Source organism: Myotis lucifugus, unplaced genomic scaffold (assembly GCF_000147115.1).
Source record: "Myotis lucifugus unplaced genomic scaffold, Myoluc2.0 scaffold_30, whole genome shotgun sequence".
NCBI lineage: Eukaryota > Metazoa > Chordata > Mammalia > Chiroptera > Vespertilionidae > Myotis > Myotis lucifugus.
In genome coordinates this window covers 4,937,365-4,958,579 of record NW_005871078.1, presented here as the reverse complement: position 1 = coordinate 4,958,579, position 21,215 = coordinate 4,937,365, and the positions used below count along the sequence as shown (strand labels likewise).

General features: G+C 37.8%; 1 protein-coding gene across 11 annotated transcripts in view; it reads right to left on the bottom strand.

Annotated features, from left to right (window-relative positions):
• Nucleotides 1-21,215, bottom strand: part of CPNE8 (copine 8) — a 184,125-nt gene that overhangs the window by 49,502 nt on the left and 113,408 nt on the right. For 10 of the 11 annotated variants that reach the window (XR_002828720.1, XM_023752294.1, XM_023752291.1 and 7 more), the window contains 3 exons: nt 15,864-15,939; nt 12,783-12,836; nt 11,171-11,232 (listed from right to left, as the gene is read on the bottom strand). Coding sequence is in view for 9 of the 11 variants with exons in the window: in XM_023752294.1 (XP_023608062.1) it covers nt 11,171-11,232; nt 12,783-12,836; nt 15,864-15,939 (192 nt within the window). In the remaining 2 variants the exon portion in view is untranslated. Of the gene's footprint in view, nt 1-11,170; nt 11,233-12,782; nt 12,837-15,863; nt 15,940-21,215 lie in introns of those variants that run through there. The other variant, XM_023752298.1, reaches the window with a different exon arrangement.

Here is a 21,215-nt window from a genome sequence, read left to right as displayed (position 1 = left end):
ATTAAGTGATTGTAAGCTTTGAGCCCTGCCTTATTTTCCTTTCTATCGCTCCAAGCTTTCTGGATTTCTGAGGGATCAGTGAAATGTCAAAAGGAAGAATAAAACTGGAGACAAGTGATGTGATTCTTCAACTATTTATGCTAATAATCTTGGTCTTTACTAAATCTAATTTTCACAAATTAACAAACCTTTGTGCTTTCTCTAGACTGAAGACTGATTTCAGTTTTGTTTTTTGTTTTTAACACAGTAAGGGTGATCTAAAGTCCAATTGCTCAAGGTCTTACAGTTCAAGAACTCATCAAGGAAGGTATGCAAGATGTCCAACTTTTTTTCAAACCACTAGTTTAGAGAATATCTCATGAGTGGCATAATCAAAATATCAATCCCAAACAAAAAATATAAGCACTACCCAGCCGAATCCCTTTTTCACTAAGGTAGGTACTGAGGAGGCACTGATGCCTAGTAGAAAGACTATGAACTACTGAATCACAGACGAGTCTGAAACCCAGAATCACAACTAGTCCCCTTGTTGTGAATCCTTTGCAAAATTGCCAAGTGTCTGAGCCCCAATAATCTCATGATAAATAGGTAATAGCTACTCTGAAAAAGTCCTCTAATTATCTATCTATACATATTTATAAAAGCCTAAGCAACCAAATGACCAAACAACCAGTTGCTATGCCACGCACTGACCACCAGGAGGCAGATGCTCAATGCAGGAACTGCCCCCTGGTGGTCAGTGCGCTTCCACAGCCAACCTCCTACGATCGGCCAACCTCCCATGGTCCCACCCCCTGGCCACAATCTGGACTGGGAGAGATGGCCCCAATTGGCCCAGATCACCATCCAGGCCGAGGAACCCCACCCATTCACGAATTCATGCACCTAGCCTCTAGTTAGAAATAAAACCCAAAATACCTGCACATAACAAATAGTCTACAGGCTGTAGGAAAGCTACCTTCAGCAATCCATATTAATTCTTTCCTCCGGGGTCAGAAGAGTCAGTTCTCTCTTTACATTAACGTGTGTGTGTGTGTGTGTGTGTGTGTGTGTGTGTGTGTGTGTGTTTTTCATTAATTCTTCCCATTGTGTTTGTGAGAAACAAAGGTGGCTCCATCTTGAAACTAATATAACATTTTGACTCCTGAATGAACCCTGAGCCTTGACTATGGAATGGGTTGTGGAATGTACATGAGAGCTCTGGGCTAATTACAAATTCCCATTAGTTCTGCCTTGTTGGGTTCGAGCCCCTCTGCCAGGGACTGGCCCTTCAAGGATGCCAGGTATTAGAGGAGATATGAGTAGTTCTAGGCTTATAGGAGAGTCTTTATTGCAGACCAAGTAGCCATTGCTAACAAGGAGCTATCAGAACAGTTCTTCAAAGTAGCCTTACAGAGCAGTAGCTGTGCAAAGCAGCCTCAGCAAACATAGGGGCCATTGTACACATAAAAGCAGAGCTTCGGCCTGTGGACCAAAGGGTCCCGGGTTCAATTCTGGTCGGGGGCACATGCCTGGGTTGCAAACTCCGTCCAACTTGCAGGAGGCAGCCAGTCAATGGTTCCCTCTCATCATTGATGTTTCTATCTCCCTCTTCCTCTCCCTTCCTCTCTGAAATCAATAAAAATATATTTTTTTAAAAAAAGCAGCCTCGCCTTGGCTGGTCAGTAACACATCTTTATACCAACTTAGACAAAAGAGTCATCTTGCCAAACAGTGACATCAATAGTTGGGTTACAGAAATGCACGCCTGCGCATTGCGTACAGTACAATCGTGGTGTCCTTGCTTTTGCAACTGCGTATGGTAACTTGGCCTTGAACATCCAGTGTACTCTGATCAGGGCTCCCACATGCCTCCAGAGCAAGATGCCCTCAACGATATCCATGTCTTTTTTTTTAAAATTTTTATTAAGTTATTACATATGTGTCCTTATCCCCACATTACCCCCATCCCCTCCACTCATGCCCTCACTCCCCTGTTGTCTGTGTCCATTGGTGAGGCCTATATGCTAGCATATAAGTCCTTTGGTTGATATCTCCCCCTTACCCCCACCCTCCGCTACCTTCCCTCTGAGGTTTGACGGTCTGATTGATGCTTCTCTGTCTCTGGATCTGTTTTTGTTCATCAGTTTATGTTGTTCATTATATTCCACAAATGAGTGAGATAACAGGTCCTGGATCCCAAGCCTCCCAGCACCTGGTTGCTTTGCTCCCCCAAGCATTCTTTTCCCAGCATGGAGGCTTGCTGCTTAGGAGACATAAGCACAGTCTGGGGGGTGGAAGGCACTAAGATATCCAGGTCAAGGAGCACCCAAGAAGCACCTCCTATGTTAGGATCCTTAATGAACTCTTGATATAGAGATGGAACTGTCAGCCTCTTTCTCTGATTTTGGCCCCGGACGGGGCAATGAACCCCCAACCAGCACAGGCAGTAAGGACTGTCTGTAGATAACTTAAAAACAATAGTGTAATCTTCTAATGTTCAATTCACATTCCAATATCACCATATACCAGCAATCTAAGCAATGTTAGTAATAAATTCTCCCACCCCACCAAAACCTGCCCTTATAAGCCACTCTTGTTTATCTTTGTTTCTTTTCCCCTGACCCAACCTTTCAATTGCCCACCAAAGAGATACTATACTTTAGAGATAGTGTGGCTAAAAGTGCACACTCCGATCATGAAACATAACTAAGAAGCAGCCTGATACAAAGTAGATTATCAATATTTTGGCTAAACCAGCCATGGTTATGATGATGACACTACATAAGTTTCCTCTGACTTTGAAATAGATAGCTCTGAAAACATCATTTGAAAGTGAACAAGCTGGCAATCCCCAAAGAGATAACTGGACATCTCTAGACTTCTAAAGCATGCATTTTGCATGTTAAAAAATTAGAGTCAAGAATTAACCAAAACAATGTTGGTGAGCCTTAATATGTATAAAAGTTTCTCTTCTAAATCTTAGGGTAGATGAGTTTAGTTTATGTATGGTAATGTTCTATGTGAATGTACTTATAGGAGGCAGAATGGCTTTATTTTCATTAGATTTATCCCCATTTAGTGCTGTAGGGTTTAGCTCTCCACTGATTTTATGAAAGCAAAACACTTGGGTGCCACCACAAGAAGCACTATAAAAAATCCTGGACATGTATATTCAGTTTTCCAATAAGAAATTGGATTTGAAAAAAACCAAAAGCCTTATAGTGTTTCATGTTCTGGCAAGATGTGCTCCCTTAGGCAACATAACCAATATACTGCCACCAATTTTATAAAACGAAGGCAAACATTTAACAGCATCATTGCACTGGCTTCAAGTATTTTTAAGGAAAAAAGAATCCTTATGGAGCTTGTTGATAACAGAACTTACTGATATTCAACTCACATTTAAATTAACAGTATCAAGAAGCCCACTTTAGTCTTTAAAATTAGTTTACAACAGTAGGTAGCTCTTCCTCCCCCCCCCCCCCAATTATTGATAAATCCTTTATCAACAATGTCAGACAAATTTTAGATTCAGGGTCACGAGTTTGCGGTGAGATCGACTAGAATAAAAGAATGTCCTGGCATTCCTGCAGAGAGAATTGAACTACAAAAAAAAATGACTTTTATTGACTTTGTAAATATGAATATATCTTTTTTCTCTCCATGTCTCGGATAAATAGGACAACTACCACCAATGATATTATGATGATCAAATGAGGTAAGATATATTGGAATTTCAAAGAAATTCAAATTATTCAGAAAAATGATAGTAGCGTTTACTATCATTATAGCAGAGTCTTTATTGCAGACCAAGTAGCCATTTAAGATTAACTATATGCCATTTAATCCACATAGCTTCTCTATGAGACAGGCATTTTTATTTTTATTCCTAGTTCATAGAAATGGAAATAGGCTATGCTAACAAGAGACAGATCTAGGATTTGAACTACGCAGTTAATGCCAGAGCCCTGCTTCTTAGCCCCTGCTATGCACTACCTCAATTATCAGCAGCCACCTCTGTACTTGACCTCTTGTCAAACATTTACCTCTTATTTTGATTCTTGCCCAGAACTTGCCCACTTAGCATCTCCCTATTACCTTCTCTCATGTTTCCTTTCTAACATGTGAGGAGAATAAGCACCTGATGCTTCTAGTCTTGACTTGCCTTTCTCCAAGTCACTGCAAACCCAGATATGGAGTTAAGTTGAGAACATTTCTGGCAGAGGCAACACAAAGCATTTTTTCTTATCCCAGAAAGCCTGGTCCATCTGTTTTGTTTGGTAATTGTGGTATGAGGCATGCAAAGAGAAAGGTCATAAGATGAGAAATTCTGAGAGAGACACACATGGGGTTTTGTTATCCAGATCATTGAATTGTCACACTCTTTGTTTAAAAGCCCTATTTATTTATGTTTCATTATGTTAAGAGATTTGGGGGAAAGAGTCAAAAGTCCAGCTTAAAATGGCTTGCTAATTAAATTATGTTTAGTCAGTGGCTACTGTGTGTTCAGCTCTATAAAGTATTTAAAAATTGCCAGTCTCCTTGAGAGACACATCATACAAACAGACAATTAAAATAACACCCAGGGAAACTAACACTGGATGTGAGTGGTAGGATATCAGGACCAGTTGGATGAGAGTTTGGGTGTTCTTCAGAGGAAGAAAATTGACCATTTGTAGACCTGCCAGTTTCTAATACACTGAATTGTCTGATAAAAGCATAGACTAGGGTTTGTGTTGATGTGAAATCCTGGGAGCTTAGAGGGACTCTGTGTGCATCAGAATTTGTTTTCCCCCCCTCATCTGCCAGTCAAATACTAGTAGATGTAGAAAGCTTTACAAACATTTGTTCTTGGTCATGTTAGTGGTGGAGTAGAATTTCATGAAGACTTAAGACACATAGAGGATGGAAGGGCAGATAAAACCAAACTGAAATTTATTATTCTGCCCTCAGATCCCTAGAGTGTGAGCTATTGGGAATATGGAAAAATGTATTTTATAAATCTGTAGAGATCAATAAAACCATTTCACCAATGATAATCAATGGTGTTACCCTAAAGGAAGTCACAGATTTCAAAACATTTCTGTAATTTTGTATGAATCTGACATGACCCTTATCAATAATAACTGGAATTGCCCTGACCAGTTTGTTCAGTGGATTGAGTGGACCCAAGGGTCCTGGGTTTGATTCCAGACAAGGGCACATACCTCAGTTGCGGGAGGCAACCAATCGATGTTGTCTCTCTCACATCGTTGTTTCTCTCTCCCTGTCTCTCCCCGTCCCTTGCACCCTCTCTAAAAAATCAATGGAAAAAATATCCTCAGGTAAGGATTACCAACAACAACAAAATAGTAACTGGAATATTGAATACCATAAATTAATTACTGAATAAACATCTTTAGTTGCCAATTATATCAGACTTTTAATATTTAAAATTATTTCTCTTTTTTAAAAATTTATCTTTTTTGTTAAAAGTATTACAGATGTCCCCTTTGTTTTCTCCCCCCATTGATCCCACTTCTATGAATATATCCTAAGAAACTCAAAACGCTAATAAGAAAGAATATATGTACCCTTATGTTCATAAAATTATATCTTAATAAGAAAAAACAATTTAAAAACACTGCAATAATTGTACAGAGTGTGATTAAAAATAATGACCCTAAGGTCAACAACCCAGAAGAGGCAAACAGGTTTTATTATTCTACAGTAAGACCTCCTTTGTGGATATTATTCTTCTATGTAGAAAATAAAACTCTTTACTACTTCAAGTCATAAAATGTTTCTTACGCTACAGGAAAATCATGGTACTGCTTAAATAAAAAAGTTCCAAAATTCAGATTTTTATTTCACAAGATATTTACATAAAAATAGGATCTTGGCTGATTTTGAATGCATCTGTCTCATGCCTCCTCTATTCACCGTGTACCTGAATCCATAAACCTGTAGACTGCAGCCAAACACAGTGTTTTAGGAACTCAGACAGTGAATGAACAGTAACAAGCTAACAAATGATTTCACAATCAAGGTTATATTTTCATGTAAATGCCTACTTCGATAATGATGAAAATAATGGACTCCTGGAATATGCAACACTAAAAATTAGGCCTGTAAAAACTTTCATTTGAAAGGGAAGATATTAAAGGTCTATGAAAACAGTTTTGTTTAGTATTTAAATGTGTTTATTCTTAACTCTGCAAAATTTCTACTTGGATTCATGAGGAAACAAATAACGTTTTTATAACTTTCTATTTTATTATATTTGTGTGAGATGAAACAAGAAGAGAGATGACATTTTAAAGTGCAATTTGAGAATTTCGAAGAGTTAATCACAATCTACTAGTCCTACATATCCCACATCAGTCAACGGTTTTGCCCCCTTTGTTTTCATTCTCCCACACAACCATGTAAGGGAAATAGTTTAGAAAATTCATGTAGAGAAAAAAAAATACAGGAAAAACTCAACTAACTTTATTTTAAGTGACCCAGAGCTAGCCAGACTACCAATTTAATTATTGTTACTCATATTTTATATGATGATTTTTCACCTTTATTGAAGACCTCTAGCTTTACTTGCCAATTAAGATTCAGCACAAATAAGCATAACTCAACAATAGTTTCTCCTAGACTACAAAGGCTGTGGTGAGTAGGTCCCTGAATTGATGCCATGACAATTAGCAACAATGACGCTAATCCAAATTAACAACAAAACAATCCACAAATGCTAGTAACAAATGCTGATATTTGGGTATTTAAGTTAAAAGTGAGTAGCTTCTATGATTTATTATAAAAACAAAACCGAATTCAACACTTAGTTCCAATAGCTTCTGCAATGTTATATTTGGATATAATGGTGGAGCATTTCTTCAAAAAAGCTAATGTTGAAAAACGAATCTTCAAATATGCTAATACAACCTCCAAAATACTGTTTGGGGGTTGCTTGCTTGATTATAGCCCAACGTGTTAGCTTATTTTATTGTTCTTCTTCAATGCAATCACAAGGCAAAAAGAAGCAAGGCCAGATGACTAAATTAAGAAGAGTCTTTTTAGATGTGTGCTGAAGAGGAGTAGAGACCAAAGACCAAAATGTGAATATTGGGGAAGTTTAGCTGAAGTGTTGACAACACTAGGGATGTAGCTGCCAGTCAGCTTTCTGCCTTCTGTTCTCAGTTGAAAACACTCAACCTTTTTTTGGTGGGACTGAGAGAAGAAGCAGCAGAAAAAACGCAAAACAATTTTTTAAAAAGAGTTCTGAAATCTGTTTCCAGAGACACCACTAGTTAAAAATCGGCCTTGACAAAGGACATCACAATTAATAAGCAGAGGTTTCACAGACAAACACTGACGATTTATAATATTTAGCTATTAAATTAGCAAAAATGAAAAAGGAGTGGCACTCTTCAGTAAGGATAAAGATATGGTACTTTCATATGCAAATGTTAGAAGTGTAAATTATTGCCCTTTCAGGAACACCATTTAGATATATCTAACAAACTATGAAATACACATACCATTTTCATCCAACAACACTATTTCTAGAAAGTAACCTTGTAGACATGCTTAATGAAGTGCACAAAACATATGCACCAGGGTTTGTTTTTATATTGAAGCCTTGTTTATAATGGAAAAATAAAATAGTTGCAACTAAAATATGTAGCACAAGATATTTTTAAACTAAATTGTGTGCATCCATACAGTTAAAAACTGTTAAAATAAGGTACTGACATGGAAATATATATATATGCAATATGTTTAATGAAAAAAATATACATTCTAAAATATTGTGCACAGTATGATCACACTGATATAAAAACAATGTGTGTTTGAGAATAAATTTCTAGCAGTAATTATTTATACAGAGTATGATTACAGGGGATCTAGCTTCATATTAAGTTATTTTCATTTTACCTAATTTTTCTTTGTACCATTTCATATTTAATGTTATAATGTGAAACACAAATGTAGATATTTATGTTTAAAATTTGGGAGACATAAAACTTCTTTCCCAAAATCTGAAAATAAAACACTAATAAAAGGAAAGTATTGTGTGGAAAAATTACTATGAGGAATACTAAATATTACTGAGGTGTTTAACAGTTTTCAGAATTTTTTTTTAGTTGCAAAAGACTAGGAATTCTGATTTGATGTTGTTCAGATGAGATTCAGTATCCATTTTTGAAACTATACATAATTAATGGTCAATTATTATAATTAATTTTAATGTAAAATAAGTATAGCTCATTATATTCTATTTTGCTATTATTCAGAAGTTTTGCGTAATAATATTTTTGCTTTTAATATGATTTTCCACCACTGCAGTGCATTTGTACACTTAGATCATCAATTTTCAACCGGTGTGCAGCAGTAGACATACTGGTGTACCACAAGGATTTTTAAAACATGCAATAGCTGACTATTTAGTCAGGGGCACAGACCTCTTTCCCCTTAGATTGTCAAATAAAAAAATGACAACAGTCAACACAATAGCCATCTGGTGTGAATGAATCAAAATTATACCTATCTTTTTTTGTCGGATTGGCAAAAAATACGTATTATGTACATCTTCACATAAAAATGTATTCTATGCAAATAATATTTTATGTCATCTATAATAATAAAAGCATAACATGCTAATTAGACCGGACGACCTTCCGGACGAAGCTGGGGCTGCTGCTGCAGGATCGAGGCAGCCCCTGCGGCTGCGAAGGCCTACTCTTACACGAATTGCATGCATCAGGCCTCTAGTTTTTAGATAATATGGTTATAATATAAAAGTTAATATAAGTCCAGTTAGATTAATTATGTAGTGAAATTCAAACTCTATTTCCCTAGGTCCCATTTGTAAATAAAAAATGGAATCTTATCAACTCAAGGGAAGTTAGGATTGAAACAAAGTGTACCTCATAGGTCGGGGCTCCATTTATATACTGATTTCTGCCGGAAAAAGGTCACAAGCATTTCTTCTAGCACAGACAGTGCTAAAAATAGGATGTGTGTAAGCCAAAAAAATAAAATAAAATTGGAGGTTGGAAGCAGCAGTAAAATTTGACAGTGTGATATAGTCAAGACTGTCATTGCACTAGGTATAGTAGGAAAATGTGAAAAATCAATAAAAATGATTTATTTAATGTTATTAGATTTTCCCTGCTGACAAAACATATTGGGTATTTCTTACACACACACACACACACACACCTAAAACATGCCCACAAAGTAAAACAAAAGACATTTTTAATATTTTAAAACTTCAAATTATTATTTCAACAGGAAAATAATAGCCAGATAGAGCAAACACTTTTTTATTTTTAGTTTTAAAAGACTATGCTGACATTTCTAAACATTTCTTGCCTTTTCTTTTACTTTTTTGCATTTGGAAGAGAGAACAGTGTTCGATTCTGCCCTATTTATGTTTCTACTCGGGAACAAACATTGGTTGTGTGTGTGTGTGTTTTTTGTGTTGGTTTTTTTTTTTTTTTTAAAGAAATAGGAAGAAGAAAACTACTCCTCCCTTTCCTTGCTTTCTGCCCCCACCCCCTCCGTTCTTCCGACAGACACCCTTCCACCTTTCCTCCCCACCCTTTTTGCTTTTTTTTCGCGCCCCCCCCCCCCCCAGTTTTGCTTTGCTATGAGTCTACATTCCTGTTTGTAATACTTGGTTCGCCTGGTTTTCTGTTTTCAGTAAAGTCTCCTTATGGCAAAAAAAAAAAAAAAGACTATGCTGAGATATCCATTGTCTTACCACCTTTCTTTATTGCTACAGCTACTAAGAAGTTTATTTATACAGGTACCTATTTTTTTTTAAACCTCACCTGAGGATATTTTTTCCATTGATTTTTTGAGAAAGTGGAAGGGAGGGAAGGAGGAAGGGAAAAAGAGAGAGAGGGAGCACAGGTGGTAATTAACCTGCAACCCAGATACATGCCCTTGACCTGGAATGGAACTTGCAACCCTTAGGTGTATAGGCCGACACTCTAACCACTAAGGACACTGGCCAGGGTCTATGATTATTATTTTTTTATATATATATAAACACAGTGTTTTATTATCCCATCTTATAAAGATAAGAATATGTGCAGACCCGGGAATACTAAGGAGAGCTGGCAAACATTTCTTCCACTTAGTATGCTTTCCTTTAACTTTATTGAAAGAACCACCATAGCTTCTAAGACTGTGTAGCCAGGTGGCAGGTTGCAAGTTGTCTATATATAGCCAAGATTCTCCACTTAGGCAAGCATTGTTTTTGTTTGTTTTGTCTCCTTAAATAAGAGCAAAATGGAGAAAGCTCTCTCTTTTGGGGGAAACTACCCTTGCTCCTCTTGCCCCCTCAGTCTTCTATCCTGTCTTCTTCTTCTTCTGCCTCATGACAATTAATCAGTGAATGAGTATTGAAAATAAAAATAAACACTTGCTGAATCGTAATTAGGAAGAGATTTACATGAGTTTTGTCTCTGTCTGCTCTTATTTGCCATGAAATTATGAAAAATTCAAATCTGTCTTCTTACCATTTTTATATATTGTAAATACAAGGTGACAGCAAATAAATTAGAAAATGTGGATATTTTAGACCATATGGTAATAGGTGATTGTTTGCAATCTCTGGGGATGCTTGGTTAGATTTTTTTAAAAATAGGAGCAAAATCCATAATATATTACCTAGACAGGGTCTGTATGGACTCTGGCAAATTTTAAGAATGATTACAACCACCAATTTTTTTTCTAATATATATTTCTAGAAGCTTAGGGAGCAACTAAATGATTATTCACCATCCATATCTGCATTATGATTTCATGACAAGATACATTCTTTAATAATCTGGAGCTAGAATAAACATTTGCAATAAGTCTTCAGCTAAAATTTTTCTTCAATTTTAAAAATAATAAAAAGTGAAGCTAAAAAGTCCCAGGTGTTAGACAAATGAAAACATTCCATGAAAGCACATATACCTTTACAGCTATTACTAACACAATAGTTTTTTCTCTTGGTCAAAGAAAAGTTACAATTTTTTCTAAAAGTAATAGCTCTTGGCATATAAATTTATCTCATAGGTCTGAAACAAAAGTGCAATTCATCTGCCATCAAAACATAATAAAAGTGATTATTTCAGTTTTCTATTACCTAGTGGTAGCATTTGCTACACACATTTAAAGGAATGCTTAGACAATAAAACAATTTCAGAAAATGACTTACCCTCCTTTAATATAGTCAAGGAATGAAACTTCTGTTTCTACCAAGAAAGAGAGTAGGGTTACCTAAAAAAAAAAAGAAAGAAAGAAAAGAAAAGAAAAGAAAGAAAAGAAAAGAAATAAAAAATGAAAGAGAAAAACAGGGCAGGATCACCAGCTAGTACTAATTGCAACCCCAAATGGACTCCCCCCGCCCCCAACTATTAGGGAGAAAATCCTATTTTCTAGCATTTGAAAATCAAAGATATTCTTTATTAAAATCTGCAGGACTGATTTTTCTTACATTTAAAATTATCAGAAGGAAAAGGGCCAAAATTTTTTAACTAACTAATTTCTATGACCGGTTTAGTTCCTTTAAAGAATAGCATAAAAATTATTTTCAAGGACACTGTGTTACTTCTCATTTTAGATAAAAGAAAAGATGAAAGGGAGTTGAAAAATGGTTAAAACTAAAAAATCAAAATGAATAAGCTTCGTTGTGTCAAAGGAAATGTGTGTCTCTGCCATGGTTCTGTAATGAGGCCATCTAATATTTTAGGTGTCTTGCTTTATAGAAATCTTTAAAAGGAAACTTGGAGAGAGTGCAGAAGTTGCTTCCCACAAAGAGAATTAGTTTTAAGGTAAACTCTTCAGTATATTTTTTTATCAAAATAGGATGATTTTGATTTTTCACAATTTTAGGATACTTTCATTTTTGCACCTTCTGCACTGATTTAGTCAAGCATTCCTACAGAGTTGTAAATGTTAATGAACTATAAACAAGTACTTTCTCATGCTATAAAATGAGTCATAATAATTAAGGTTAGCCTATAAGGACTATAGTACTTTTCACTACCACTTACATTTTTTCATGTCTGCTTGATTCTCTCTAGGGTGGTTCCAAAGAAGAATTATTCTTAACAAAACTTCAGCTTCCCTCACAGGCATTATGACCCCCTTGACCGAGAGCAGCGGTTCTCAACCTTCTGGCCCTTTAAATACAGTTCCTCATGTTGTGACCCAACCATAAAATTATTTTCGTTGCTACTTCTTAACTGTAATGTTGCTACTGTTATGAATCGTAATGTAAATATCTGATATGCAGGATGGTCTTAGGCGACCCCTGTGAAAGGGTCGTTCGACCGCTAAAGGGGTCGCGACCCACAGGTTGAGAACCGCTGACCTAGAGCAACCTGCAGAGAGCTGGCTCAGTATCTCCCATAAGGTGTTCTCCATTAGAAACATTCCCATGGCAGTTTATTTTTCTATTGCATACCTTCATATTAAAATTCTAAGTGAAGCCCTAGCTGGTTTGGCTCAATGGATAGAGCATCGGCCTGTGTACTGAGGGGTCCCGGGTTTGATTCCAGCCAAGGGCACATGCCTGGGTTGCGGGCTTGATCCCCAGTGGGGGGTGTGCAGGAGGCAGCCAATCAATGATTCTCTCTCATCATTGATGTTTCTCTCTCCCCCTCTCATTTCCTCTCTAAAATCAATAAAATATATTTAAAAAATAATAAAATTCTAAGTGAAACAGCTCAGTATTGAGTTGCTTCGATTCTGATGAAAACTGTTATACCTATACATTTTTATTCATTTGTTTGAATCCTTAAAGAATAACATAATACTTGACTTACTGTTCCCGAATTAATGTATTTTTTCTTTTTTACTTTCTTTTTGGGATTCACCACCTTAAAAAGATAAAACAATTACAATGTGTTAGGTTTGATACTAAAATTATTTTAAAATGTGTAGCTCAACCAGCTGCCTTTACTTCTTATGCCTTTCTTCATTTACCAATGCCTTTATTATGACTCCTGCAGTCATTTAGCCAAAATTCCTCTGCCATAGTTACTAGGGTTATTCATTCATCTTAAAAAGCTTTATTTTATTAATGTTCTCGATGATTTTATGCATTGATTACTCTTACCCATCTGCATCTCTTGATATGAGAAAGACCTTTAATACTGAAGGTTCTAAATAATAATAAGTGCTTTGTAGAAAAAAAATATATATGTTGTGACAGAAAAGTATAGTCAAAAGACATAATTTTTCAGTAGGTTAAATACACTAACAGCAAATCACCCAAATATGTGGATATATAAGGGCTCTATGGACTATATTGCTTTATGCTGGTAATAATTTCAACCAGACACCCAGGCTGCACAATAATTGGTAAAGGTATAATTTGTGGACAGAAGACTGAATTTTGGGCTGTTTGTGCCATGAGAATTATTACTGCATCCTACAGTGTCAAGATATGGGAGGATAGAGAGAACATAAAGACGAGGAAAGCCTGTTAATCTAATAGGATAAATCAATCTAACAGGATAAGTGCCTTAAGGAAGGATCTTTCAGCACGTCTCAAACAAAAATGTAAAGGGCACATTTTAATAGGGAAATGAAAGAATTTATAAGTAAGTATTATTTGAACTAGAATTTATTCATTTAAACTAGGGCTCCAATGAAAGGGAATAAGCAAATGCAATGTTCTAGAAAGAGAAAAAAGTAATTGGCCCAGGTTGACTGAAACAGCGCAAAATCATAAAGATTAAAAAAGTCTGACGGCTTGCTGGCATATGGAGCCAGCAGGACACATCGCCCTCTGCACTCTTGGAGATCCTAAAAGGGCCCTTTACTTGGGTCCGGTCCCTTCACAGCTGCAGTCCACCAACAGTCCTGCAGATCCAGGGTAATGGTCCTATCTGCAACCCCTTAGATCCTTAAAGGGCCCAACACTCACTCCCAGACCCACCCAGCCACAGTTGTAAGCAATCTTGCTGACACAGAGACCCACTATAAAACACTCGTGTGCACCTCAGGAGATCCTGAAATATCCCTATATTTGGGTCGAGCCCACCCGGGGGCCTAACAGGACACATGCTCATCTGTGCCTCCAGAGCCAGATCTACAGATCTCAGTCTTGGCTATGGAACCTGAAAGAGCCACGGGGCTTAGTTCCAGGCCCTCTTAGGCATGGCCCAGGTCCAGCCCACTAAGCGGGGAGAACTCCCAGGCACCTGGCAGAAGCCACACCTACCTGTGCACCTAGTAACAGGTCAGCTGACTGAAGACCCAGTACCACCCTACTGAGCAAGGCACTAAGCCAGTCTCTTCCACCTAGGAACCAATCGAGCCCCTGGTAATAAGCACACCAACTGAGGACCACACTGTGGACCTACCAATAGCCTCAAAATGAGTTCGAACCCAGTATAACTGCAATTCTGGAGATAATGCTATCATCCCACGAATCAGACAAACTTTACCTGCCAAACTAATCTAGATTTTTAAAAACTCAGGCATATTGCTGGGATCTAGAAGGTCAAGTATATGTGCAGGTCTCTGCATGGCCAGGAAAGACCCGAGGAAGCTCTAATCCTTAATTACTGGCCGACCACGAATCTGCTGAAAGGGCAGGTGATGGCCAAGGCAGAGTTTTACACTGTTGGGGCACATAAGGAGTGCGCCAATGCATGCAGAGTGGTTGGTTTGTGAAGGGTTATGTGGTGACTGGCAGTAGATGAGTCCAAAGTACCAGGAGCACTGGTACACATGCCATTCCTCCTCAGCTTTGAGGGTAGACAGAGAAAAAAGGCTTCTACGAAAGTACAGCCTGTCTTATATTACTTTCATTGCCTGTTTAGAGCCTCAATATTCCTTCCTTGAAAGACTTAGATATAAAAATTGATCCATTACTCCATCTTTGTCCTTGCCTACGAAGCTTTCTTGGGTTGAATTTGCCCCCAAGCCAATATCTCATAGTCCACTAAGTATATACTATTATATATAGCAGTTTTCAAAATACACTAAATATATTTCCTGCGTTTGTCTCACCCATCAGACACTGAAATTTTTATTCATCGTTGTGTCCCCAGGGCCGGATACAGAGTGAGAATATAGAAGCCGTGTAATAAATATTTCATTTATAAGTTAACGCATGAATGAATGCATGGAATACAACTGCTTTAGGCCAGTAAGGTGGTAGAAGGAGGTGGTTCCTCCACTCTTAAAAGAGGTCAATTTTAGCATCAATCTGGCAGGGAAATAGTTACCATTATTGACTAAATACTGAGCTATTCTCATCTGCTATCCATGTATGTTAAATTTAGAAATATAGAGAATGTACAGATAACATAGCTCAAGGATTAACAGTGCTAAAACATAGCATATGCTCAACACAGACCTGGCAGTTAAGGCAGAAATCACTAGTGTGTTTGCTTTAATAATTTAGATTTCTTTAACAACTGAACCATGCCTTGCCATTCCCTTTAGTCTTCATCTAAACCACAGTGAATGTGCACAAACACACTAAGCCAAGTACAGTTCATTTTATATCACCATGCTGACACAACTAAAATGCATATTTTACTCTTTATATTTCAAAGGACTAAGGAGGAAGTTGGTGGGAAGGCAAAACATGAAGGGTGAAGCTTAAGAAAAAAATAAACTTGCATCCTATTGAATTTTTAAAAATAAGAAAAAGTTACATAGGCAAAAACTTTAAATGTCTCAAAATAGGTTTAAAAGACCATGTCACTTGAAGAGAAATAATATCGCTTAATCTCAGAAACAAGTCTGTCAATAATTTTAAAGATTCATATATTTATATATATATATGTACTAAGTTAACCTTTGACAACTATCCTTTGCAAAGTCTATACTTTTAAAGCATAAATGTATTTATTCCAGAGGAAATAATAAAATAAAATTCCTCTTACCTCATACACATTGAATTGTGACTGCCCTCGAGAAAGTTCCCTGTAGCTCGTTGTAAACTCTCCAATGAAATCATGACTAAAATTAAGGGAGAAAAAAACATATTAGTTTTCATGTATCTGTCAATTATGTGTAAAGCTTTTAAGAAATGGATAGTTTAATCATGAAGAAAATGCTTGATATTGTTATAAACATAGCTTAGCTTATACTTTAAAGGAGACTGATACGTAATTTCATTGTTCTTTAACCCCAAATTTTGTGTACTCAAAAATTACATTTTGTTAGCATTCAAATAATATTTGATTTATCCCACCAATATTAATATTTTAAACAGGAATATTAGCTTAACAACTGAGATTTCAAAAACATTTCAACTCCTGTGTATCCAAATAATTATTTATTGGGATGAAAATTTAAGACACTCAAAAATTTATTATTACACGTCAATAATCACAAATATAAAAAATCACCAAACTTTCCTGTGATCAGGATATAATAGGACACTCTTTTTAAAAGGTTATCCCTTGTTAACATGGATAATAGTCACCAAGCCTTATTTTCAATAAGGACAATTTAAAAGTATACTGTGAATATCCAACATGGTTATTCTGAGTTTCTTCACCTTTTTAAAGCAATAGCCACAGAGAAAGCAGGCCTTCTACAGATGCCTTCTCAGTTTCGGCGGGAGAGGGAGGGGTTGAGTAAGCATGTGTTAGCACCAACTATAAAATGCGTATCAGCATGATTACTGAGACTGACCTATGCAACTTTAAGACATGTTATACATTCAGCAGTTTAGAGGGAACTATATTCCACTACTCTTTGCTAATTTAATGGTCAGCACTAGGTTGAACACAAACTGCTAAGAAATAAGGGTGAAATGTTGGTATCCAGTACCATGGTAAAATGTAGTGCCTCAGAGAAAGAAGATGAAGACTGTAGGAACTAAAGTCCTATAACAAACATAAAGGATCTTGCTGCTATTCTTATCATAGAAATTAAGATTGGTCCATTTGCTTTGCAAATGAAATCTGTTCATTATCATAAAAATGAACATTTCCCCACTCCCCCACCCCCACCCGGGTTTGGTTTAATGCTTAGCTGAGTCACTAAAATCTATAAACCTCCCACAGACCTGATGACCAATGACAAGCCACAAAAAGTTGTGTCTAGCCAAGCAAATACAATTTCTAAAAGATGGAATGTGGAAGAAAAACACTAGCTGTCATTTCATTTGATTAGAATTTCTGCAATAAGAAGTGTTTCTTTAAAAAGAATTATTGCCCAGCTGGTGTGGCTCAATGGTTGAGCGCTGACCTATGAAACCCTGGTCATGGTTCTATTCCTGGTTAGGGCACATGCCTGGGTTGGGGGCTCATCCCCAGTAGGGGGCATGCAGGAGGCAGCTAATCCATGATTCTCTCTCATCATAAATGGTCAACACTGTTTCTATCGCTCTCTCCCTCTTCCTTCCTCTCTCTGAAACCAATAAAGACATTCAAAAATTTGGTTAAAGAATTATTTAAAATATAGCTCACTTATTATATAGCCTCCAGTTCTATCTCAAAGATCGTCTACATTTATCACAGTATTCTATACATGGCACTCCTCTACCCCAGTATCACCTTAACCTCTTCAAGATTTAATTTCCAGAAGTAGATCTATACACATGAAAATGGTGGGGAAAAAAAGTTAATTGAAGGCTGTGATCAATATATTTGCATTTATGAGCCCAAACCCCTAGCACTCTCACTCTTTCAAGATACACAAGGAAAATTATAAAACAGTACTTTAGTGCTACACATTTCTTTTTTAAAAAAATATATTTTTATTGATTTCAGAGAGGTAGGGAGAGGAAGAAATTGAGACCGAAACATCAATGATAAGAGAGAATCATTGATCGGCTGCCTCCTGCACACCCCCTACTGGGGATTGAGCCTGCAGCCCCAGCATGTGCCCTTGACTGGAATCGAACCCAGGACCCTCTAGTCTGCAGGCCAACGCTCTATCCACTGAGCCAAACCAGCTAGGGCAGTGATACACATTTCTTATAAATAATTCTCTTTGACCTTCAGAAGTGCAAGTTAATACTTGTGATATCTTTCTCTGCAGATCTTAACAACTTAAATTATGGAGATTCTGTTTTGAATCTATCCTCCTTCATTGCTATGCGTGTTTCTGATATCTTAAGTAATAATTACTGAGATAAAGGTTCTATTTATAGGACTCCACCATAACACTTTGATATTGATAAGTATGGATAAGCCTAATATAACCAGTGCTCACCACAGTGATAGGAATCTATTATAGAGGCCTTAAAAATAATGCCTGAATCATTTAAGCCCTTAAGTAATTTTCTGATTTTACAAATCCTAATCCCACTTGGTTAATTGTTTAAATTCAACTCTTATTGTTAACATTAAATTCCTGCCACTTAACACTAATCAAAAACTTGGTAGAGACAAGCAATATTTACTGTTCTCAAGTAAATGTAATTAATCAAGTCCCAAGTAATACATCCATCTAGAGAAAGCCAGTCCAGTTGTAACTGGACAACCAAGGGGTCCGGGCTGCCTGTCACTACTTGAGCCAATTAAGCAGAGACAGGGTTGAATCATACATGAGCGTTTATTCCAATACTGCCGGCAGCGTGGGAGAGCAGCAGGTCATCCACAAAAATCTGCTCTGCCTCTCCCCATAAGCCAGCTGCTTATATTGGGTAGAAGGACAAAGATTACGTGGGAAAGTAGGAATTATAAGCATGGGAAAGTGGGCAAGGTAGAATCATCATAGATTACAAAACATGCAGGCTGGGGGGTGGGGGGAGCTGTCACAGAGGGTAGGTGCCTCCAGGCACCCCAGGACCAGATTACAGGCAATAGGGGCCGGGGTTTTAAAGAGTGGGTGCCTCTAGGACTAAACTGTTTCAGCCACGAGGTTTGTAAATCTTTCCATAATGATAGGCAGTTCTCGGGAAAGGAGGATGGACTGCATTGCGTATCAGCTTCCGTGTCCCAGGGCGTACAACTCTCAGCCTGGGGTACAACTCTCTGCACTGTCCCCTACAGCCCTTTCTGATAGAGAACCAATATTTTCTCCTGGCTTCAATTTCCTCACATTGTTTAGTTCACCAGGTTCTACTATGTGCTTTATATAATACTAAAGGCCCAGCTCATGAAATTCATGCGCGGGTACGGTCCCTAGGCCTGGCCTGCGATCAGGGCCATCTTCCCCAGCTGCCCGAAGCTGGCCCTGCCCCCTGCCACCACCCACCCCCGGTTCCCCATTCACCATAGGGTGATTGGTGCCTGATGGCCAGGGGAAGAAACTGAGAGGTTAGCTGTTCCCGCCCACTCACTGGCCCCGCCCCTGTCTCGGGTGGCCATCAAGCATTCGGAGTCTGCCAGCCAGGAAAAGGGACTAAGACAGTGATGGTGAACCTATGACATGCGTGTCAGAGATGACACACGAACTCATTTTTTTGGTTAATTTTTCTTTGTTAAATGGCATTTAAATATATAAAATAAATATCAAAAATATAAGTCTTTGTTTTACTATGGTTGCAAATATTAAAACATTTCTATATGTGACACGGCACCAGAGTTAAGTTAGGGTTTTTCAAAACGCTGACACGCTGAGCTCAAAAGGTTCGCCATCACTGGACTAAGAGGTGGTCAGTGTGTCTCATAGTGACTGGTCCAGCGGTTGTTCTACCATTAGGGTCAGTTTGCATATTACCCTTTTATTATATAGGATAGAGGCCTGGTGCACGGGTGGGGGCCAGCTGGCCTGCCATGATGGGGGTCCTGGATCGGGGTGGGGAGATCCCCACTGGGGGGCAGGGCCGCCAGGACAGGGGTCACAGGGTTTTCAGGCCGGCCCTGCCCTCGATCAGGGTGGGGGTCCCAGCTAGGGGGGCAGGGCCAGCCTAAGCGAGGGGTCTGGGGCTGTTTTCAGGCCAGCCATGCCCCCATCAGGGTGGGGGTCCCTGCTGAGATGGGACAGCCTGGGCAAGGGGCTGCCAGGGGTTTTCAGGACGACCATGCCCCCCCATCGGGATGGGGGTCCCCGCTGGGGGCCAGGGTGGCCTGGGCGAGGGCTGCAGGGAGTTTGCAGGCCAGCCACACTCCTGGCTTTGTCAGGAAGGAAGTCCAGAAGATGTCAGGTCTAATTAGCATATTACCCTTTTATTAGGATAGATGTTATTATATCTTATTATAGCTGCCTTGGATCCTTTTAAGAATAAAGAGGACATAAATAAATTTAAAAATGAGTAAAAACGTGCCCCCCATTCTGAATCTTGTTCAAGATGGCTATTTTGAATAAAAAAATGAATTTGCATATCAAACAAATGAAATGCTATTCTTGTGTTATAGAGGAGAAAATGAATTAAGTGAGTCACAAATTGCTTTTCAGCCTCTGAGACATTTCTGTGAAATTAAAAATGGATGATCAAGAGGTGAGAATGTGTTCAAAGTTCATGAACATAAGGCAGTAAGTAGCACAATAAAATAGTCAATCTTAGAAGTAAGGTGCCTTGTCTCCAGAATAAATCAGAGAATTAGGGTGGATAAGTGGAGAGATTCTCAGGTCAATTTTGTTATAGATGTCTCAAAATATTGGACATTTTTATAGTTTTCTTTGTTACCTGTCCTACTTAAAAAACTATATTAAATTATAGATTAGTACTTTAAAAAAGTATTAAACACAGTTTTCACTGATTTATTCTTATAATTATCTTTTCCCCTATCATCAATTATTCCTAGATTTTATTAAGATTAAAGGGAGGAAAATTAAATGTGCTATAATATTTATATCTGTTCATGATTTTCAATGGTATAACATTGAAACAACTTTCACTATACAGAGAAATATGACAAAAAGATTTCCATAATAAATCACAATTTCCTTGTGATTCAATAATACTGTTTCGCTATTTCCTATTAACTTAATTGAAACTAAAATAACTTTCCTGTACTATAAGCCTCTCTGACTACATTTACAAAATAGAGTTTACTCCCTGATCTGATTTACATCTGATTCCTCAATTTTTCCCTCAACAAACTCTTAAAGCTTCAACTTGATTGACCCTTCCAGATTTATCACATCCCAGACTCTGGACAAAATGGGACTGGGCCACATTCCCAGACATCCTGAACTTTCTCCATTTCACAATTTTACTAATGATATTTCAATATAAAATGTAGTCTCTATTAGAACAGAAAGATAACTGAAACTATTTAAATATATATAATAACTAGGGGCCCGGTGCACGAAGATTCATGCACGGGGTTAGGGGGAGAAGGAGTCCCCTCAGCCCGACGTGCACCCTCTGTCACATTCTGGGACCCCGG